Source organism: Acipenser ruthenus, chromosome 1 (assembly GCF_902713425.1).
Source record: "Acipenser ruthenus chromosome 1, fAciRut3.2 maternal haplotype, whole genome shotgun sequence".
Lineage (NCBI taxonomy): Eukaryota > Metazoa > Chordata > Actinopteri > Acipenseriformes > Acipenseridae > Acipenser > Acipenser ruthenus.
Window position 1 is genome coordinate 37,009,855 of NC_081189.1, and position 24,746 is coordinate 37,034,600.

General features: G+C 35.7%; 1 protein-coding gene across 4 annotated transcripts in view; it reads right to left on the bottom strand.

The window, feature by feature from the left end:
- The window catches only part of LOC117421231 (WD repeat-containing protein 7-like), a 217,864-nt gene that overhangs the window by 187,354 nt on the left and 5,764 nt on the right, over positions 1-24,746 (bottom strand). For 2 of the 4 annotated variants that reach the window (XM_059024567.1, XM_059024571.1), the window contains exons 3-13: positions 18,656-18,762; positions 18,416-18,494; positions 18,113-18,287; positions 16,930-17,006; positions 16,394-16,513; positions 15,876-16,021; positions 15,233-15,335; positions 13,797-13,922; positions 5,211-5,364; positions 2,871-3,119; positions 1,003-1,223 (exon numbers count right to left, since the gene is read on the bottom strand). In XM_059024567.1, the coding sequence (XP_058880550.1) occupies positions 1,003-1,223; positions 2,871-3,119; positions 5,211-5,364; positions 13,797-13,922; positions 15,233-15,335; positions 15,876-16,021; positions 16,394-16,513; positions 16,930-17,006; positions 18,113-18,287; positions 18,416-18,494; positions 18,656-18,762 (1,557 nt within the window). The remainder of the gene's footprint in view (positions 1-1,002; positions 1,224-2,870; positions 3,120-5,210; positions 5,365-13,796; positions 13,923-15,232; positions 15,336-15,875; positions 16,022-16,393; positions 16,514-16,929; positions 17,007-18,112; positions 18,288-18,415; positions 18,495-18,655; positions 18,763-24,746) is intronic. The other 2 variants (XM_059024573.1, XM_059024576.1) reach the window with 1 other exon arrangement.

Sequence of the window (24,746 nt, forward strand, 5' to 3'; positions counted from 1 at the left end):
AAAATATAGAGAAACCCTTTAAAATATCAGATTAAAATGTCACCTTGCTAAATTGATATTTTGTTGGAAAAGTTCATAGACATGTCAGACATGCAATAGGGTCAGAAACCACCTGGTGGGGATTAGTGAGAACTACAGGGGTGTGGCAATGATTTAGAATTGTCTACTTCCCTATTAGTTTTAATTCTGACAGGGATTCTTAATTAAAACTGAAAGAAATCTGTTTCAATCTTCTCTGTCTGAGAGGACTGCAGATAGTTTGCCTGTAGGGTCGTTAGAATGAATATTAACAGTACCTTGAGAGAGTGATTATGCAGTGCTGACCAAGTGTCTTGAATTAAAATCACATAGCCTCTCATCCCATATTTAAATACGTCACAGCTCTTTACATTGGGCCGTGTAGATTTTTACATCAGTAAAATAAAGGTAATAAAAGCGAAGATCAATCAGGTGGTGTTGGTGGTTTGCATTTGGAAATATATATTAAAGAACTCACTGTACATACAGTATCATACACCAAGAATAAAAGGATGTGAACCATTAAACATTTATAATTTTCCATCTGTGCATAATTTACTCACAAATTTTGAATCTGACACATATAACACAGCCCTAGAATCACGGATACGTTCATTAAATAATTTCAATAGTAATTTGGGCATGTAGAAATCAATACATTAAACTGAAATATCTTCTTGTTTCAAGAATGAACATCTATGAAGCATTTGTGTAAAGGTTGCAAAATTTTTCACAAGATGAATTCTACATTTTAAATAACAAACAACACATTTTCACTTGAGTTTAAGCTTGTACGTTGTACAAGTGTAGAAAAAACACAGCAACAATATATTCTCTAATAGTAAATAGTAAATAGTAAAAGAGGGAATTCTACATTTTTAAAAACTAATGAGTTATATATTTTTTTGATCATCAGTCATTTTTCAATAGGTACACATATCGAACATCAAGTAAGCATAAATGGTAGAGATTAAAAATACTCACACTGCAGTTCTCAGGTGGGACGAGCAGCTGAGTGATCTCCCCTCCGTGGACACAGAATACATGCTTCATCTCCCCTGAGAAAATGTCCCAGACAATGACAGAAAAGTCCACCCCACCAGAGAGCAGGCAGCGCTGATCGTAGCGTGCAGAGACCTGGTGGGGGTACAGCAGGCACGTCACCTTGTTTCGGTGACCTCGCAGGATCCGGTGAGGGGGCCAACCTGGTGAGAACAGCCATGTTTTCAAGCATGTCAGCACAGGCATTTAAAGTACATTCACACAAACAATATGAAACAGAGATGTGCTTTGATGTTTTCCCCATTGATTTGAATGGATAATGGTTAATTATGTAAAGATAAAAGTGAAGGGCATAACAAAATGAGAATGGGTTGGAAATATCTAGTGATCTGACTGCAAAACAAACTAGGTTTTGCCTTGTAGAAACACACCCACAGAACAGATATCTACATCAGTATAACCGGACATCAAGTTTTATAGTTTTTACAAGCAAACCAGGGCACTTGAAATCTACAAAATAACCCAATTTAGCAAATTCTGTTGAAGAAGCCAAGCTTCTCTTAACGTGAGATATTACTCACCATAATTAGCCTGCACTGCAACCACTGTTAACTAAAATGCCATATCCCCTTAAAATATAAAAAAGGGATGCAAGAGGTGATTTACAGAGGGTCAGAGCAAGGAAAAACCTTAGGGGCACAATTTTAATATTTAAGCAAAAACTATTCTGTATTGAAGCAAAAACAATACAATGATCTTGGGAATGTGGCGAGACAGTGCTAAGATTTGATTTTATGCTCGGGAGTATTCTGTTTGCAGAGCTTCATTCTCAATAATGGAACACCTAAAAGCTGACAAAATAGTAAATTCCAAGAAATTTTCCTGCAGTGTAGTCTCACATTCCCTCAATTGATTGTAGGAGTAATACTAGACGGGGAATTGCAAGAATAAATATTTCATATTGTGCATGCTTGTTTTAGGCAAGAAGTACTTTTTCCACAGAAGCATATACATGTTTAAAATGTATTGGGCCAAAGTTTTGTAACTGGCTCAGTTAAAAACATTTCCAGTTTTAGTATCTTTTTTGCATATATTGATGACTTGATTCTGGGAAACATCTAATTGAAATTCAACAGCCCACTTCTTAAAATCCCAAGCAACAAGAGTTATCTACAAAGCACCAAGCTTTAGTGCATCAGCCGTCTGCACTTTGCTGGCATATGTTCAAGTCCCAATAGGAAACTCAATGAGAAAGCTTCTCGATTTCGATCAGGATAGCTTGGGGGGGGGTGGGGGAGGTCTCCCTCAGAGACTGGGGGATAAAGAGATTGCCCTCTTGGTAAAATTAACTGGAAACCGAGACAACAATTCACAGCGGTGAAGCCATACCATTCTTCTCATCCAACAGCAGACACGGACTGCCAGTGGCTGAGCTTGAACTTGTGGTGGTTTTAGTTCCCCTTCTGCATCTAATGCACATTTGTCTTTGTGGGATGTCTGATAAGGGGCCAACCCTCAGGGATTGATTTTCAAAGAGATCTGCTTACACAGGGCCTAAGAAAGTTTCCATTCTGTTTGTATGAAGTTACCCTCCAATTATTTATTCTTAAATGCTAAAAAAAATAAACAAAGTTAATATACCAATACAGTATATTAAACATTGGTGGTCCTAATTTTAAAAGTAAATTACCTACACCTAGTTGCAACCAAGTAGTTATTGGTAGTTTCATACCCTTAAAAATATATTTATTACTTTTCTTAAATGTGCCTTTTCCCTTTGCTGTTTTCCAACGGATTGAACAAAACAAGAGTTGGAGAGAAGATGGACCACAGCCCTTCTGTCTACGTACCTCTCCTGAGCATGTGTTCTCCCTGTAGCAGCTGGACTATAGCAGTCTGAGTGGCTGGGACAATCACTATGCTGCCATCTTCTCGACCACAAACCAGGCTACCATGAGATGGGATATAAACACTGGCCGTCACCTTCAGGGGCTCCTCTGCACCAGGAAGCACACTCAGCTGGTCGATGATGCCAGCTGGTCGATGGGTCAGGGTATCAAAGGCTTCTTGAAGGCTAGTTGATGTTGTAACTGGGAGCTCTGTAAATATAGCAATCACCAGGCCTCTTTTTTTATTCATGTTAAAGCAAAACACAGAAATATCTATGGATGCCACTGTTATTTTTTTTATAAATGTGTAAAACTGATTGGCAGTGTTGAAATGATGTTTGGCAATGGCAACTGCAATGGTGGGGCCTTGTTAAGAAAAAAAAAATATTACATTTACTTAAAAAAATAGCAGCTACCTTTCAAGTGGGCATTAAAATGGTACTTCATATTTATAACTTAACAGTAGATAATACACTTTTCTAGTAAGGTAGATAAAATGTAATCAGATACATAAGGAAAGCACTCTGAGAACCTCATGGCTAATTTACATGAAACACTTTCCATAAAACTGTACTTTTACTTTAATCAAACATTCTACAGGCAACTTACGCAAGTAAATGAATACTGTCTTGGCATTAAAATTGCTCTAGATTTACAAAAAATGGGTTTACCAGTGCTGGAACGCAAGTACAGTTTTTACGTGGTTGTTTAGTCAGTAAGTATGCAATCGCAACACAATACAAAAAATAAATAAAAAAGCACCTTGATACAGACTTGTAAACTGCTTAATTTAAGTTTATAGTTTATGCAAAGGAGTTTACACGTTTAAAGGTGGCAGTCCTAGTACAGTAATAACAACAAAATATAATGATACAGCATTGCTTACATAAAAGTATAAAATATGAAATTATCAAATATATTAATTCTCATATTTTATTATTATTATTATTATTTTTATTATTATTATTATTTGTTTATTTAGCAGACGCCTTTATCCAAGGCGACTTACAGAGACTAGGGTGTGTGAACTATGCATCAGCTGCAGAGTCACTTACAATTACGTCTCACCCGAAAGACGGAGCATAAGGAGGTTAAGTTAATTGCTCAGGGTCACACAATGAGTCAGTGGCTGAGGTGGGATTTGAACCGGGTACCTCCTCGTTACAAGCCCTTGTCTTTAACCACTGGACCACACAGCCTCCTACTGTTTCTACTTATTTCACGTATTTTATGGAATGACAAACAAATCTGCTTGTCCCAAAAGTATTGTTTTTTTGGGGGGTGGCTTTCTCTATTTTTAAACTGCCATTCAGTTCTCTATCCTCTATTTGTACATGTTTAAATACTAAAAGCATATTTTTTTTTACAGATGCTTTGTAAAATTAGTTTTGTAGAAGCTTTATAATACAGCAAATGTTCTGGCTCAGAAAGCAGAAATAGTGGTGTAGGAATAAGACCACTAGATGGAGCCTTTTGTGATCCTAGATTCAAACAGCAGTATTTCCTATTATGGAAACTGATGTGTCAATCTTAAGGCAATTGAATACCGGATCCATTCTGTTGTTGGAATGTTTTAATGCACTAAATCAATGCATCACTCTCATATAATAATTATGGACTTGGCGTGTACAATAAGAAATGTATATGTTTGTTAAATGAATAATAGTACATCGGACAGTAAATAAGTTGTCTCTTTACTGTCCAGTTATCAAATGTATCTGTACCACTAGTAATCATATTAAATTCATCAGAGGGATTCTATCATCTCAAATTGCAGTAAAGTTAAAATGTATTTTCAATAAAAAAAAGATAAATGAACACATCCCCAGCTGCTTGCATACCCATGCACACCATTTTGTTTCAATTATGAGTTGGGGAGTAATGTAGTAATCGTTTATCGGTTGCTTGACCACAAGCTCTTGTGTAAACCCCCAAAACCATCTAGTGGTTCAAATTTTAAGCAATTGTATTTACTTTCCTAGGTCCCTCTTAAACAAGCTGGCTGTGCCAAATTAAGGTTGTTCAGATAGGTGTACATTTTCAAATGTCTTGGTTATATTGCTGAAGGCGATCTCAATAACACCTTTACCTATTTTTCTCTACAAAATCTGAAAAAGCTTCAAATTGCAATGGCATAAACCTGCAACTTATGAACCCGGTCAAATGAGCACTGAGAACTGACCACTGTTTTGTTTGCAGCTGTTGCTGCTTTGGGGTTTGCGATGTTCCTCTCTCCTTTCACTTGATTCAATATCTTCATAATCTAGTAGAGCAGTTAGCTCACAATCTTACTGCATTTACCTTCGATGCTTGACCTGATCTGCTGCTGCTGCTGTGGGGTATCAGGTATGCTCCAAATGGAGAGTCTTCCAGCAGAATCACCCTGCAGCAGAAGTTTATGGAACGGCTCCCGGCGGCCATAGAAAAAGCGGGTAACAGGAGGGCAGATTAGCAACTGGAACATGAAGCAGAAAACAAGCGTTGTTTCAATGGTTTCATCTATGACACACTATAATTATTATTAATAATAATAACAATAATAAACATGCAAAGACACATCATTGCATCTCCCAGATAAAGCACTACAATTCACTTAAAGCACACAAGCAATTCAATACGAAACAGGAATACTACTTCTCACAAATTGTACTACTATTTCAAACTTTTTTCTTTTTCTATTTTCTTTTTCCTTCTTACACAATCAAGATGATATATATATATATATATATATATATATATATATATATATATATATATATATATATATATATATATATATATATATATTTATATATTAATATGTTCTAAATATAAGAGAGAAGATTCATTTTATTTTATCTAAATATATCTTTTTTGTATAGTCATTATAGAATTGTTGAGGTGTGGATGCTTCTGATCCCAGATTGGGTGTGTGGTGAGATTGTCTTTTGTAGTGATGTTGTTTTTGGGGATGTGAGGTTGCTGCTGTCTTGGGTTATTTATCTGATGCTCAGTGATATTCCCTTCTGTAAATGTTACTTTATTTGTATTATTTTCTTTTTCCGTTTTTGTGTTTGTCCAGGGACTTCCAATGAAAATGAGCTCATAGCTACATTTGGGTGGAATACATCTTATGACATGTCATAAATGTTAAAAACTGTACATTGTCCCGGTCAAATAGATAAATAAATAAAACTGTAAACAACAAATAAATAAATAAATAAATTATAGTTTAGACAGAAGAATGTTGGGAGTCCAAGAAAGAGCACACAGGGAGAATAAGAGACTATTGTAAATCAAGTAGCCAAAAATTTAATTTCAACTGGGAGAGGAGGGGGGCACGTTAAGAACTCATTAACTTTTTTGCACCCAATTTTCTCATTTCAAAGATTAAACAGGACATATACAGTCAAACCAGGTGTTAGGGGTAAGTGTCATAGGTGGCTGCCGAATAATGGGGGTGCAAAAAATAAATAAATAATAATTCTCAACAATTAATGTGAACAATAATGTCCTATGATAATATACGATATATAGCTAAAGTCTAATCAATCAATCAATCAATCAATCAACCTTCTCGTAGGCATTCTGTGTTACTACATTTTCAACTAAAGGCCCTTGTCCCTCCTGATTTTAGACGACTTCTTGGGACCACCAAGAGTCCAGCATTCGCTGATCTCAAGGTGTGACGGAGCATTAGGTGAGATGGGAAGCGCAGCATTGACTAGTCATTCAGTGAATCGTCTTCCTTTTTAGCATGTACGAAAGCAAATACAGTTTGAGTGTGACTGTTTACTGAACATGGAGGGAAGCGCCAATGCCTTGTATGGCTGCAAAAGTCTTGGCAGTGCCAAAGGAATATACTGTAACTTAACCCACAAGTCTCAATGGCAAGACACCAAAATTAGATTATCATTTATCACCCCCCACTCTTCTGCCCACATTATGCATTATGTAGCCTACTAAAATGAATTAATGGCCCATCAAAGTTTTTTAGTATCTAAAACTGTTTAATGATTAACTGTTAACTTGTCTTGTTTGCTTTGTTTTGGCTGCATTTTTGTCAGGTGAAACTGGAGGAAGCACTGTGTAACTGCACAATATAAGACAGACGGATATTCAGATAAATTGTAACACTGAAGAGATGGGCAAATCGCGTGTGATGGGTAAGTACATTAATTTGTTATATATATATATATATATATATATATATATATATATATATATATATATATATATATATATATGGGCTTGTAACCAGGAGGTCCCCGGTTCAAATCCCACCTCAGCCACTGACTCATTGTGTGACCCTGAGCAAGTCACTTAACCTCCTTGTGCTCCGTTTTTCGGGTGAGACGTAGTTGTAAGTGACTCTACAGCTGATGCATAGTTCACACACCATAGTCTCTGTTAGTCACCTTGGATAAAGGCGTCTGTTAAATAAACAAATAATAATAATAATAATAATAATAATAATAATAATAATAATAATAATAATAATAATATATATATATATATTGTAATGGAGTGGGCTTTCTTATTAAAGATATAGAGGCTTTAGGACCCTGGGGATTAGGAGAGGACACTCCATTTTGGTAACACTGAAGTAACAGGAGGCCATTTTGCTAAAGGCCTCCTAATTAGGTTAAATTATTTGTTAATTGTTTTGGCAGTGGGTCTGATTGGGGTAAATTAGAGCCAGCTGCCCACACTTATGACTGTGGGGCATATAAACCTCACAGTTGGTTAATTCAGGGCTGTCAGGTTGGAGAAGGCAGTCAGGTAAAGTGAGTACTGTGTGTACTGGATTGTATGTTTGGGTCGGTAAGCAGCTTAGCTGCCCGACGCTCAGTCAGGGACTGTATTGAGTTTAGGAAGTACTCCTGAGAGGAGTTAGGTTTTGTTTTGCTTATTGTGTTTGGCTGTACTTGCAAATAAAGATACAGGCACTGTCCTGTTCAACTGAGAACAAAGTGTGGAACTGCTTTATTTTGTATCAGAATACGGGGCTGGTAAGAGCGGACACCTGGAACAGTAAATACAGAGTGGTGACTTTATCACAATATATATATATATATATATATATATATATATATATATATATATATATATATATATATATTAGCTCAAAGAGCCAGCTGCCCAACGTTTCGATATGTTGTACATATCTTTCTCAAGGGAGCCTGTGTTTGAATCCAAACATTAGAGGTATTTATAGGTTTTTGACGGCATGACTACTTGTTATTGTTTACATTCAAATTCATGATTTATTCTTACATGATGTAATGGTGTTCTATATATTGTGACATAATTTTTACTTCTATCTTTGAATCTGTATTAATTCCAATTAACACTACTTTACATAAACTTATATTTTTATTATATCATGCTATGCTGGCTCTGAGGATCAGTCTAGATTTGGCCTCCCCAGCGCATCAGCATGCACAATTTTTTTTATGAATTTTGTTTATTCATTTAAATGTTATATATTTATTGAAGTTAATTAGTTCATTCTTTTCTGTTGAGTCCCGCTGGCATAATCGTGTTCAGTCTATTTATCCATTTACTTTCTTTTATTCTTCTATATGTCGCATTGTCTAATTTGAGCTGTTCTAATACTACAAACTTTACATCATTTATGTCATGTCCCTGACTGGTGAAGTGCTGTACTATTGGTTCATTCATTTTTTTTTATTTCTAATTAACGAAAGGTGGTTCTGAATTATTTTATATAAAGTAGTTCCAGTCTCTCCAACATATTTGATTTCATCACATTTTTCACAGGCTATTCCATAAACAACATTGCTATTTTTACAGTAGGTATTAGTTTTTAGTGGATATGTGGTGTTCTTATGTTTAATTATATTTTTATGTTTGTCTATGTGTTTACACACTTTACATCTACTAGTTCATATGTTAGTAGAACCTATTTTGTCAATTATTCTTTTATGTTTACTGTGAACTAAAATATCACCTAAATTAGCTTCTCTTTTGAATGCTACAACTGGGGCCTTAAGAAATACTTTTTTTAATTTTTCTGAATTATGTAGAATCCGCAACTGTTTCCAAACTATCTTAGAAATATTGGGCAAAAGTTTAGAGTAAGTCATTATTAATGGGACTCTTTTGACCTTTTTATCTCTATTTTTATAATCTAGTAGATCATCTCTTTTTAGTTTATCCACTTTTCTTAACTCCGTCTCTATAATTCTTTCTTTGTATCCTCTTTTTTTAAGATTTGTTTTTAATACATTTCTTTGTTTTACATAGTCACTTTCTTTTGAGCATATTCTTCGTATTCTTATTCCTAGACCCTTTGGGATTGCCCTTTTAGTGTGTATCGGATGTGCAGAGGACATGTGTAAATACTGGTGCATGTCAGTAGGTTTACAGAAGAGGTCAGTCTCAATTGAACCTTCTTCAAGTTTTACTATGGTATCTAAAAATTCTATTTCTTTCCTTGTCCATCGAAGGTCCACCTTAATATTACTGTGTATTTCATTTGCCATTTTATGAAACTGGAAAAGAGATTCTTCTCCATGTGTCCAAACCCCAAAAATATCATCTACAAACCGAATGTATTCTAAAGGTTCTCTTTCTGATTTTCTAAGTAATTGTTCTTCCCATTTCCCCATGTATGTACTGGCAAAATGCATTCCTAATTTAGATCCTATTGCGGTACCATCGTTTTGTTTGTAATTCTTATCAACAAATGTAAAATAACTGTTTTCTGAAACTATGTTGATCATGTTCAGTACCTCTGCTGTAGGTATTGATTTATCTAGTCTATTATCTAGTGCTTTTTGACAAGCTTCTAAAGTTTCTTTACGAGGGACACTTGGGTACAAGGATTTTACATCCATGCAAAATAAAATTGTATTCTCTGGAAGGTTGTGTTTTATTGATTCAAGTCTTTTTAAAAATTGTGTTGTATCCTTAACATAGCTTGGTAATTTCTCAACGTGCGACCTAAGTTGTTTTTCTGCTATTTCAGCTATTATGTGTGTTGGATTATCAATTGTACTGACTATCATTCGCATAGGGTGATTTTCTTTGTGCATTTTAGGATTGCCTCTTGCTAGGCCTGTTCTTGCATTATGTGGCTGCATGTATTTTTTTAATTCTTTTGATATAATGCCTTTATTGTATAGTCTCTCCGCAATTTCCTTAACCTCTTTTACCGATTTATTGATCTTATTGCTTTTAACTTCTTCATATGTATGTATTATTTAATTCACATTCTACAGATTTCATATAGTCATCTGTGTTCATTATCACTATTCCTGAGCCTTTATCTGCTGGTCTTATCATTATATCATCATCATTTAACAACTCAGTCATAGCTTGTTCTTCAATATTGGTTAAATTAAGTTTACATCTTTTCTTTAGTCCTACTATTATTTCTTGTTTAACTACTTCAATATACATATCTAACCATTTATCTCTTCCATCCGGAGGAGTCCATGTGCTTGTACTATTAACCTTAATCCCATGTTCATAATTACCCTCTGAATCCGAGATATTTTCATTGAAAAAATATTCTGCTAATCTCATGCGTCTCTCCCACTCCTTTAATTCAGTGGCCAGTTGATCTTTATCGATGTATCTTTTAGTCGGTATAAACTTAAGTCCTTTACTCAGTACCGCTTTTTGGGATGTGGTTAAAGTTTTACTTGATAAATTGAATTCTATATCTTCTGTCTTATCTTTTGTGTATTTGGTACCATGTCTATCTTTGGGTCTCCTATCTTTCTGTTTTGAATTCTCTGTCCTATTCATGTTTAACTCTCTATTTTGCATTTTATTATTTACCTTAACCTGGTTTAGATGTTTTAGATTTATTTTGATTATCTTTCTTAATTATGCCACAGTATTCAGATTTTCTTCCGGTTTCATTGTCTTTAAATACAATAACTGAGAAATGGTTATTGTTGTATAAAAGATTAATTGGATCGTTCTTATTTTTAATAATGGGGATTGATTTTATTTTTAATACAAGGGCTGTAAAACATGACTGACGTGTATATATCCTAGTGCTGACTGTATGTCATAACTCGCCTGTTTAAAAAAAAAAAAAAAAAAACATGGATCATATTGTATCTACATATATGTAGATACAGTAGCTGGCTAATGGTTAGGGTCCTGCATTTTACGCAACCTTTTTTTTTTCAATTGTAATTCAACTGCTATCCCCTAGATGTCCCTGCAGCCACTCCAGTTATAGTAATCGAATACACAATTATGAAATCAACACATTACGCTTTGACTAATTAGAAAAATAAAAGCTAATTATGATGGGTATAAATGGTATTTGAATAAATTGATGCGTTAAAAGAAAAAATCGAGAGACCTAAACATGGAGTCAAAGACATCACAATCAAAAAGCATTTAATTTAGCAAACACATGCTACAATATCCACCTTGTGTTCTGTACACCAATGGGTATAATTTATTTTGCACAACTTGCAATTTATCTTTGGACCACACTCGAAAGTCAATAATAGACCGACATTTATCATCAGAAAAACACAGAAAACGAAACGTAAGGGGAATGAAAATTCTGAACGCCGACGAGATGTTATTTTCGATTTGACAGAGGCATTTGTTTGTGCTAATATTCCCCTGGAAAAAACTGATAATCCCAAACTACGTGCATTTCTGAACAAACATGTAATAAATACAGGAGAAAATCCTACAGCAGGTCAACTGAGAAGGGAATATCTACCCCAAATTGCTGAGTTGCAACGGGTAAAGATGCCTAACAGTGTATTTGTAGAGTCTACAAATGCAAAAGATCAATATGTTTTGCACATTGTTTGTTTTCCAAGGACTATCGAATACCTTTGAAGTGAAAGTAATATTAGCCGATACAGTTAATCTGCACTCTGAATTACTCATCGGTGGCACAGGTCGTTGTGAAATGTTTAAACGCATTTGAAGTTAATTTTAATAATGTGACTGGATTTGTCTCCGATGATGCCAGTTACATGATCAAGGCATACAATGACATTCTTTGAGGTTTATTGCAAAATTCGGTACATTTGACTAGTAATGCCCACATAATAGCCCTTGCCAACAATATCTGGGCAAATAATTTTCCGAAAGCAGACAAGATGGTTGCAACCGTTAAAAAAATGGTTTAAACATTGCCCAAGACTATGTTTTAAAGACCACCTGACAGAAGCAATCCAACAAGAAGGCTGTACTTTACCTATAAAGTTGCCACCTGAGCCATGCATAACACAATTGGGCACTTGGTATTCTGCTGCTGAATATCATTCCAAATACATCCTTTTTTACGCAGGCTTTGTGGAAAAGGAAATGCACACCAAACACTGTAGTGTTAAAAGGACCTCCAGAAATTGCTTAAAGATTTAAAAATGTTCTAACTCTCCCTAACTGCAACGCATGCCAAGGGACTGGTGGATCTGATTCAGTGGTTTGAAAGCTGTGAAGTGAGAGTCAATCAAACATATAATAAAGTTGCAGAATTAATAAATACATACATTCTGAGCAATGGCACAAGAGGTACACAGCACAGACGCCGCAATAAACAAACTATGTGTAAAAACCTTCCATGACGTTTCTGAAAAACTGACTAATTACTACAACCCGGATCATTTTTTTTTTTCAACCAGCTCATAACTTTCTGATGGCAGTAAGGATATTCGACCCACAACAAGTGTGTAGTTTGGATCTGGAAGCTCTCCCATTACATTCTATTCAATGATGTGATGCTGACTGTAAATCAGAAATGGACAAATGCCTACCATATGCAAAAGAAAACAGCAGTAGAATGACTTTGAATGAATTTTGGATTAAAGCTGAAGAATTATTTCCCAATTTAACACGAAAGGCTAAAGTGTATTTGTCAGTTGTTACCAATTTAGTAGATGCTGAAAGAAGTGTTTCTTCTTATGGCCAAGTTTTTACAGAACAACGTCAATCTATGAAAGAAGGCAGGGTTAACCAACTGACGATGCTTAAGTTTAATAGCAACATTTAATGCATGGAATATTTTCTTTCATAAAACTGTAAGTGACACAATGTGCTGCTTGTGAATAACCTTGCATTATTATTATTATTATTATTATTATTATTATTATTATTATTATTATTTTATATTTGTAATATATGTGTTACAGCACTGATGTTATGATTTCAGTATTTTATATAAATTGTTCCGGGAATCAGTGCTGTTTTTTTTTTTTAATTTTGTTGTGTTCCTACTAATAAACTGAAACATTTTAATTATTTATTTACACATTCTAAGAAATAATATTGAATAAGACAAATTAGTAATAAAGGGATGCATGACTAAATAAATGTCCGTAGCTGCTGCTGCCAGCTAATCAACGCGCTAATGCACGTTAATAGAATGACTAATTGAGATGATTAAAGGAATCGGGAGACTATTAATCAATAAGTGGTTTAATTAAGCAGACTACATGACCACCTTGCCGTGGGAGGAATGAAGTGCAGCCTAAGAAAGCAGGTTGCGTAAAACGCAGGACCCTACTAATGGTGCATGTGTGCCAGCAAATGCATAGGGCCTCAACATAATAGGTTTGTCAATATTGGGACATTTTAGGGAAAACTTTTCACATGATCTGATCTGATTAAAATGTTTTAACCTTTAGTTCTATTTGAAGCCAGCTACAAGAAGCTACAAGAATACAGTAAGGACTAGAAAAGTTATATGTTTTAAAGCACACCTCATCCTCATCATAAGACTAGTCTTGAGATAAGCATTGGGCAACTAAAGGTCAGCATTTTCCAAAAATATGCTGCACTAGTGATGACAATAATATAGTCTTATAATAAGGAATGAGTGCACAGAACTAAACAGCCACCAAAACACACAAGGGGAGGGAGGAGGGCATGGGATCAACTGGTTTGGAATCTTACTGGTGCCTCTAGAGGCCGGATGCAGAACAGCAGAGTAGGAGTGTAGAGCTCCCAGGCTTTCCCAGCGTCAGGGAAATGCTCATGTGACACCTGGATAATGGCTTCCCCCACAAACCCTTGCTCTACCTGTGGCGCACTCCCAGAAAAGGGGGCAACAAATCACGAATGAGAAAACAAAACACCAAAAAAATTAATGCACATTCATACAGAAAAACAGAAAAGAATGTATGACAATTATGAAAAAATAAAATGACCAATAGAGTAAAGGCACATGGAGTAAAACTGACTATTGTCCCACTTTACAAGAATTACATTCATTAAAGGTATAAGGCATCATCAACAAATGGCATGTTATGTTTATGTAGATTTATCATGTAAAAGGATTTTGTCCTCAAAAACAATTCCCGTATTCCTTCAAATTTAAGACACACTTTTTAAACCAATTTTTTCTTCTCAAAAATGGCCTGTGTCTTAAATTCATAGTGATGAGTATATTAAAATCGCCAAAAAAAGTCATGACTACCAGAGGATGTAAACATGAACGTGACTGACTGCCCAAGAAAAGACAAAGAAAACTTTACTGCCCGACCAGGAATCATCCATGACATACAGGCAGCCATTTTCAAAGAAGCAGGAGTCATTGTCAGGGAGACGTCAAGTAATAAAGAGGACTCAGAGATGACTAGGAGAGATTTGTTGTTGTTGTTACAGGCATGTTCATTTACCAATATACAATATGCTTTACCAGTATGCAAAAAATGTAGTATTCCTTTGCATAAATGGCTCTTATATGCGTAATTGAGGTTGTATCTGTAAATTCATCTTTATTTGATGTTTTACTTTTTCATTACATTGGGGGCGGGAAATTCGAGTGTGTCTTAAATTCAAAGGAATGCGATAATTAACAGACTGTGATCAGAGATCTAAATGTTAGCCATTTCAATGTTTCATACCTTATCTTATACCCTCTTATACCCAGACACACATAACAGATAAGAAAGAGCAGTACTACTACAAATAATGAGCAGTCTTTTGTATAACGTGTCACTTTCTTTGGCAACTTCATTGCAGTACTGTAGAACAAAAATCCACCACACCATCAACAATTATTTACTGAATATTTGCAGATAAAATAAGATGATATCTACTTTAAATTTGGAGATAACAGTACAAATGGCATGTACATCAGCCTACTTACAAATACCATTTTTGCCAGAATCCTTCTCAGAAAACTGACAATGCTACTCCTACTTTTTAAATAAGAATCAATGGATCACAAGTACATGAAAATGGTGTCTATGAATACTGTCACCTGATGCAATTCTACACAAGTCAGTCCCTCCCAATGCACAAAGGCTAAGACCCCTGTGAAGTGTACAGTATGCTGCCACTAGTTGTGAAGATAAAGGTTGATGTGAAAGCACTTATCTGGTTACCTGCTTGTCCTTTCTGTCCAGCACATTGTACAGTAAGGGTGGGACGGTGCCCTCAGCAGCCTTTCCGACATCACTGCGGAAAGACTCGCTGGCTGGGAGACAGCTGGAAACATAAGGACAACTTTTTAAAAAAGAAATAGTATACAAAGAAATACTTGGCTTTAAAAGATTTGCCAAACAGATCTCTTAAAGTTGTACAGGGGGCTGATGTACATATCTGGAAGTTTAAGTAGTGCCATCAACAGGTCTACATATATGCAAAAAATGCTAGGGACAAAATAAAATAGCTTGGGAAGGACACGGAAATGCAGGAACATAATTTTAAGACATGTAAACACGTACTGTAACTTGAAAAGTTTGATAGTTCCACTTTGTTTGTTTTTTTTAATTTTCCACGGTTTTCTGACTTCCAGTTTTTAGTGGCATCAAAACTAACGCTGAATATGATAGCAGTTACCACTCATTTACAAATTCTGCTGCAGCATGGAGAGTATACAGCATTGTACTTTAGGACTCAAATTTAACATTATATTTGCATATCTTAAATATTGAGGCTGCTTGATTCACTGGATTCAGTATTAGTTCTGATCATTAAAGTCCCCAAGTGACCTTGCATCTCAGTACGTTATCACGTCTACAATACCTGGCAGGGAGTTTGTAAATATAGCTGCATCCATCTTCTGTCCATATAATAACCTTATCAGCTGCAATAAAGTCACCGCCTGTCCATGCCTGTCCATTTTCACAGGGCACTGAGCATAAAAGAGAATAGTCCCCAGCATCAAATACCTGTAAAGATCACACATACAGATCAAGTTTTTAAATACTGAGTATAACCACACGGAAAATAAACAAATAGGTTATATTGTGTTATACAATTGTTACGTTTCCACAGTTGGGGTCATAGTTTAAACCTGACCCAAGAAAACAACAGTACTCCCTCATTATAAGGGAACCTTTATATCCCAGAGCAGGTTATACAGCAGTGGTTCCCATTTGCCCCATAATGCTTAGCACTTGTTTTCTCGTTACAAGGAGGAACATAAATTGGGCAGTCTCTTACTTATGGCCTGAATAGGAAGATAAAATGTCAAATAGAAGGGTAGTGCAGGTATCTGCATTCACTAAATAATTTTACAAGATTGCTGGCCTTCAACCTACCCTCCAGTATTTTGAGCTGACAACCAACAAGGACCTTTGGGTAAAAGCACAGAATGAAATGCTCTGGCAGCTCTGGCAATAAATCGGCTTGGACTCTTCTTCAAAGATGGGGTCTGTGTCCTGTAAAACAATCAGCCTATGTCAACATTAAGCTTAGAACACATGTAATCAAACTAGAAATATGTTTAATGTTGTATGCATACACACATACAACTATTGTATAGCAATGAAAGATGATTAAAGACCCCTCCACTGGTAAATATTTACTAAATGCAAGTGCAGTCTGCTGTTCTGTTCATGCACAGTTATATGCATTCTTTTTGGCTTTAAAGAAACACTTCTCAACCTCACTGTACTATTTACACTCCAAGCCTGCCCTGATCTCCATCTCTATTACCCCCCTCCCAAAAATAAAAACAACATATTTTGGTTATAATCCCCCAGATACACACTGTGAAAAGATTAATGTAATGAAAGCTCCATTGATGTTTGCTTTTACAATGGCTTAATACTGCTGTGTAATTAGTGTTGTATACCTTCATTCGACTGACATCTGCAGTAATGATCCACACTTTTAATATCCCGGTCACAGACACAGCAACAACTGTATCCTCTGCAAGAAAGAAATATAAAGCTGTGCAAAGCAGTAGACTTTCACATTTACTGAAAGAGTGAAAGCTCTTTGGAATACATTTCACTTGAAATGAAGAAAACATCTTGAAAGTAGTACAGTAACAAATATCTCCCCTAAGGCTAGATATACACAATTATATCTTAAAAGTACTGTAGACCGTCATCCACCATACATATTGAGCCTCAAAAGAAACTTATCAGTATTATAACACATTTATTTTCGAAAAAAAATAAAGCATACAAATGATGGACATTGACGAAATGTTTTTGGTTTCTTTTTAATCACTAAATCATTCACCCTTGACCATGACATGCTTGAGTGACTATGACCGACACATATGTACTTAATCACCTAATTAGTGAGACAGTTGATTGGACGTTGATCTGAGTGATTTTAGCTGTTGAATTGCAAGCTTGAATAAAAGCAATAAAGAAAATCACAGAAAAAAACAATATGCCACGTCTGTCAAGAGAGCAGTGCCTTTGTGCAATCGGCATGTTGGAGTCTGGACTAGGGCAGTGTACTGTGGCTCGCCATCTTTGGTGCTCACAGCCAGTAATTTCAAACCTGGCGAGACTGTATAAGCAGACACACACTGTCAATGACAGGCGACAAACTGGGAAACCAACAGTCACAACACCTGCCCAAGATCGACAGATCATTTTGCAGCATCTTCAATTGTTAATCAGCACAATAAAAAGTCACTGCACCTGCTCTAAAACAGTTTGTCTTTTTTCGATCACATCTAGTGAACTTTATCCAAATATAAGTGATACACTTCTTTTGATGCTCAAATATAAGTGATACGTTTCTTTTGATGCGCAGTATATATAAAAATAAAAATGAGATCGGTCCCTCTGTATATCCCCAGATTCTGATACTCTCTTCATTTACTAAGGCGAATGTAAATAAGGTGCTTATTAATGCTTAGGAATGCATATTTGCCTACATGTATGTTTTCTTTTACCCCCACAGCAACATTACAAAGTGACATTATCCGGAGCTGCATATTTTTTTGTTTTATTTTACGAGGCTCAGTTCCCTATTTTCCTGTGATTTACTGCACAGCAAATGCTTCCACCAACCTTGTGTCCTGTGAGACCGAATAATACTCATGGAGCTGATCCAGTCAGGAGATATTTTGGACACCAGAGAGTAAAGGACCTCCAGGCTGGTGGCATCCACCACAAAGATTTCTGGGTAATGTCCATGACACAGGAGCCTTCCTTCTCGCTGGGTACCAATGGTAAACTGATAAAACTGTAGAAAGTATAAAATCAATCAATCAATAAATAAATAAATAAATAAATAAATAGAAAACACAAATCAATGAGAAGATCAAACCTTTTTAATTTTGACATGAAAATACTATACAAAATGTAGGTTACCTGTATTCCAGTATGGGCGCAGGCTAGCTTAGTAAATTCTATGCATCGGCCATCACTGACATCCCACAGGCACATCTCACTGAAAGAAAAAATATGTTTGTCATGGAATCAACAAAGATTGTGAGATCAGTTCTCAAGAACAATAGAGAATGGATAAGTATATTTTAGGCAATGACAGTATACCATTTAAGAGAATCTCTACAGGAACCTGTGAGATTTTGAAATTCTGCAGACACTCACCCACTCTCTGAGGCACTAACAATATACTGTTTATCCCTTCCAGAGCTCGCCTTCGACAGACAGGTGATCGAAGCAGTGTGGCCAAAGAGAAGAGCTCTAGGACTGATCTGCAGATGACAGAAACAATTTTACAGTGTTTCTGGAGATACCATACATATACTATATCTGAAATTAAATACATCACGATTAAATATAGTTTGTGCATGGCACATCACATGACAATTTTAAAACAATTGATGATGTGGGGGGAAATTTTTTACTGTTGTCCCCATCATTTTCACCAAAGGGGGTCCAAGTCATCATCTGCGGAAGACCAGCAGAACCTGAATCCCTGCCTTCAGCTCTAGTACATAAATGACATACATTAGACCTACCTTGTTAAAAAATATATATACATCTGATGATCTGGAAAGATAGAAAGCAGCAAGGTCCAATACATCTTATGAATTGTTATAACTTATATTGATGTGATACTGGCTCTTTAAGTATTTAGAGGATTAAACCCATATATACAGTAACTTAATTTATTGTAAAGTAATATACTGATTATATACACTACCGGTCAAAAGTTTTAGAACACCCCCATTTGTCCAGTTTTTATTGAAATTTAAGCAGTTCAAGTCCAGTGAATAACCTGAAATGGTACAAAGGTAAGCGGTAAACTGCCAGAGGTTAAGAAAAAAAGTTTAGGTTACCAAAAACTGAAAAATAATGTACATTTCAGAGTTATACAAAAAGGCCTTTTTCAGGGATGGGTTAACAACTTACAGCTGTTCTGCAGCAATGGAAGTAAATTAAGCCTTGAAAATTGATGCTAACAATTCCTACAGGTGTCCCAACTTTTGTTGATTACTTACAAACCCTCTGTCTGTATAAAAGCAGTGTTGGAACAGACTGTGTTACTACACCCTCTTAAGCATTATTTGGACAGTATTGTACTGCAGGAAGTAGTATATTGCTCTCATAATGGCGAGAAAAAGGCAATTAACAAAGGAAGACAGACAGACCATTATAACCCTTAAAAGTGTAGGTCTTTCCTTTAGAGAAATTGCAAAGAAAGCCAAGGTGTCAGTGAGTACAGTTTCCTACACCATCAAAAGGCACTTGGAAACTGGAGGAAACTCTGACAGGAAGAGGTCTGGCAGACCCAAAGCCACAACAGAATCAGAAGACAAGTTTCTGAGAGTCAACAGCTTGCGTGATAGGCGGCACACAGGACAACAGCTTCAAGCACAGCTTAACACTGGTCGAAGTCTCAGTTTCAACTGTGAAGAGAAGACTTCGAGCTGCAGGTTTGACAGGTCGAGTGGCAGTAAGAAAGCCATTGCTAAGATGGCAAAATAAGAAAAAGAGGCTTGAAGCAGCGCCAGTGGACTACTGAAGACTGGAAGAAGGTCTTATGGACCGATGAATCAATATTTGAAATCTTCGGTTCATCATGCAGGGTTTTTGTACGCCGTCGAGTAGGCGAAAGGATGGTTCCTCGGTGTGTGACACCAACTGTCAAACATGGAGGAGGAAGCGTGATGGTCTGGGGCTCTTTTGCTGGATCCAGAGTCGGCGACTTGCACAGAGTGAGTGGCACCCTGAACCAAAACTGCTACCACAGCATTTCGCAGCGCCATGCAATACCCTCTGGTATACGCCTAGTTAGTCAGGGGTTCATCCTTCAGCAAGATAATGACCCAAAACATACCTCCAGGCTATGTCAGAACTACCTTAGAAGAAAAGAACAAGACGGTAGGCTTCAAAACATGGAATGGCCAGCACAGTCTCCAGACTTAAACCCAATCGAGCTGGTTTGGGATGAACTGGACAGACGGGTGAAAGCAAAGCAACCTACAAGTGCAACACATTTGTGGGAACTTCTGCAACAGTGTTGGGAAGAACTTTCCCAACAATATTTGATTTTCATTGTAGAAAGAATGTCGCGAGTGTGTTCGGCTGTTATATCTGCAAAAGGTGGCTACTCTGATGAGTCCAAAATTTAGATTAAATTTTGTTAAACAAAACGATTCCATGATTTCTTTTTTTATCTCCAATTGTTTATTTGTTCTATGCTTTAATTTCAGAGTACATTGAGACATTAAACTGCGTAAATTTCAATAAAAACTGGAAAAATGGAGGTGTTCTAAAACTTTTGACCGGTAGTGTGTGTGTGTATATATATATTATATATATATATATATATATATATATATATTTTTTTTTTTATTTATTTTTTTTTCTTCTTCCCCAGACAGGCTTTTGTGGAAGAATCTTGGGGAGGCCTTCATCCAGCAGTGGATTGAAAAAGTGGATTAATCTTTTAATCGGAGCAGCCCTAATTATTTATACAGTTGTAGTCAAAAGTTTACATCCCCCAATGGTAATTTATAATGCCTAGAAATTTCTCAAAAACAAACAAACAATTATAGGAAAAATCTTTTGTAGCAAAAGTTTTGCTTTTGTGGATGAGGAAAAAAAAGTTACAAGAAATAGATGTCTACAATTATTTTTCAGCAATTTCTTTTGCAAAACTCCAAAAATGCTAATTCAAATGTATTCGTACCCTGACAAGGAAAATTAGATTAATATCTAGTTGAGGTACCTTTAGCAAAAATAACCACTTTTAAACAATTAGGATATTTGTCAATGAACTTTTGGCATGATTCTTTAGTGATTTTTGACCATTCTTCAATGCAAGATTGTTCCATTTCATTCAGATTCCGAGGACTTCTCTGTGCACAGCCTTCTTCAACTCATACCAAAGAATCTCAATTGGATTTAGATCAGGACTTTGACTAGGCCATTCCAGAACCTTGATTATATTCTTCTTTAACCATTTTGAAGTAGATTTTGATGTGTGCTTTGGATCGTTGTCGTGTTGGAACATCAATTTGCGCTTTAAACCAAGTTTTGTAGTGGAGGGTTTCAGATGATTGGCCAATATCTCTTGGTATACTATGGTATGCTATGGAATACATGAATACTGTTTATTGGAACTAAATGTACTGTGCCATTAGAGAAAAAACAGCCCCATAGAAGGACATTACCACCTCCATGCTTGACAGTAGGTATGGTGTTCTTTTCTTTGTACGCCTCACCAGACTTGCTCCAAACGTAACGACTATCAGCATGACCAAATAGCTTGATTTTTGTTTCATCACTCCACAAAACCTTTGACCAGAACTCATATCCTTCATTCAAATGCCGTTTTGCAAACTTTAAGAAATTGTCCTTGTGACGTTTTCCTAAGAGTGGCTTTTTCCTTGGCCTGCAACCATTGAGACCTTCATCATGCAATACTCTACCTATGGTTGAAATGGAAACCCCAGTCCTGCTTGCAGCCAATTCACTTTGAATATCTTTGGCAGTCAATCTGGGATTGTTATTAACCTTCTTCACAATTCTTCTACTAGTTCATGGTGAAAGAACCTTCTTTCTTCCAGACCGAGGGAGCGTTGTGACAGTACCATGAGGCTTATACTTCTTGATAATAGAAACAATACTTGAAATTGGGATACTCAAATGCTTGGAAATCTTCTTGTATCCTTCTCCAGCTTTATGACAATCAATCATTTTCTGCTTAAGGTCTTCAGATAGCGCTTTACTTTTTCCCATACTGACTTATTGGTAATGACAGCAATCATCCTATGCCTAACCCATTTATACTCTCTAAGAATGCTCACCTACAATCCAGCATTTTCTAGAATTAGGTTCTGCATTATAATGAAGACAATACTATCATAGCTGAGTTTTCCTAAAATTCTTTGTTTTCAAGAAATTACAAATTTCCATTGGGGTATGTAAACTTTTGACTGCAACTGCATTACATATATATATATATATATATATATATATTTTATATATATATATTTTATATATATATATTTTATATATATATATATATATATATATATATATTATATATTATATATATATATATATATATATATATATATATATATATATATATATATATATATATATATATATATATATATATGCAATAAGGCCCGACAGGGTCTCCGTATACGTCCAATATACAGACACCTTGGGGCATCGTGCGGCATGAGACTAACTCGAGTGCCTCCAGCCCCTGAGAAGTCTGTACATTGGACATATACTGACACCCTGAAGGGCCTTGAATTTATAATTCAGGTCAAACTGGATTTGAAAAAAAGAAAAGCATAAATCATTTTTAGGGCAAAAAAAAAATACTTGAAATTGGGATAATGTGCAGACATGTCTTTTTGTGTTTTTCTGTAGCTTTACAAACCGCTAAAAATACATTATTTAAAGTGACGAAGTCGGGGTGATTGTGTATTTTGACAGATTCCCCAGTTTTGTTTTCATTTAGACAGCGGTTACTCCAGCTCGGAAACTAATGTGGCTTAAAATATTAGATTCTTCTGCTTGGGCATTTATTACATTTCTATACAAAATCCCATACTATTTTATAAAGATTTTCTTAAGATGCAGGGGTGTGCAATTCATAAAAAAGATGTATGTGCGGGACAACAAGTTTTGCCATCATACTTTGCCCGTTGGACAAATTGTTTTTATTTATTTTTCCTATGTTCGTTCTGTTGCTAGAAAACTGAATTGTGGAAGTCTAGCACCTACGCACAAACATTTTGAAAAGTGATCACGTCCCACCCCTATCACTTCTGATTGGTTAGCTGATCTACTGTGGTTATAAAGAAATCCAGAAATGGCTGCCAAGCGAGCCTCTGGCAAGGCACAGACTAATCTTTGAAAATTAAAGGGTATATAAGGGCCTTTTTATTTTACTGTGTTACATGTTCCCATGTGTTGCTACAGCTGTTGAAGTAAGGCGTGTATATTGTTTTAGTTAAAATAAAAACAAATATAATTATAATAACAGTAAAAAAATAAAAATAAATAAAAGGGGGATCTCAGATCGCCATCTCCTGCCCTGCACGCAATCAAACACACACACACACAGAGCATTCCGGAAGTATTTTTTTAAAAAGCATATATAAAGTTTTTTTGGTTTTTTTTTAAAAATAAAACTCCTATAACATTAAAAAGCGATTCATTATTCCCAATTCTTAGCTTTCGAATGAGTTACAGATAAGCACTTTAGGACGTGTAGAAGGGGAGATACAGACTGTAAACTGTCTCCACCCTTTAGACACCAAATGCCCCTCTCAGTGACGTCATACAAAAAAAGAAAAAAATATTAGAAGTGAACGTCAGTCCCTCCCAATTACAAAACTGAAAGAACGTCAAGAAAAACCATTCCACAAAGCAGCAGTAAGAGTTGGCAATGATTTAGATCTGTGATGCAGCTAACTAAAAAAACCTGTACATCAGGAGTTGAATTCAGCTTATAAAGAAAGAGTAGAAAAAACAGGCAGAAGCTATTTTTATATTTGAATAACTCCAAATATTGCTTACTATAGTTGAACTCTTAGTATGTTACTTACATTTAGTAGCAAATGTGTTCCAAACTGCACTGAAATGAACAAGTATGTTATACATTTGTTGAGGCGAGGTGGGGTGACAGGGAACCTTTTGTGTTTCTTAAAGAATTTAGTGAACCAGTCAAGCTACCAGACCTGCCCGTTACACTAATTGATTGATTGATTGTGTTCATTAAATAACACCAAAATCTTACAAGTTATATTCTAATATTGTGTGTGTGTTTTGTGCGACGGGTAGGGGGCAGGTAGATTTTTCTAGCATTTTGTCCCTTGGACAACACGTTTTTTTTTCAAAAATTGGACATCCCTGAGATGTGCATTTTCCACAGTTGAGACCATTTTTTCGTTTCTTTGTTTCAACCAGTCCAGAAAATGTTTATTTTATTTATTTATTTATTTTCGTTTTGCTATCTTCCAGTTCATTTAATTGTTCTTCATCCAAATCAGCATGTGTACTTACTACTTTTGGGATTTTTTTTTTTTTTTTTTGCAGGTAATTGTTTAAAGTTTTCACATTTTTTGTAATTGCTCTTATTTGAAATCATTCTTATCCATTTATTGTACTTACCATGTGCTCTTATTGGAATTTACTCTTATAAGCAAATATTTGTACTATAAGTTTAACTGCTCTTAGTCAAATTTGCTCTTAAATGTAATTT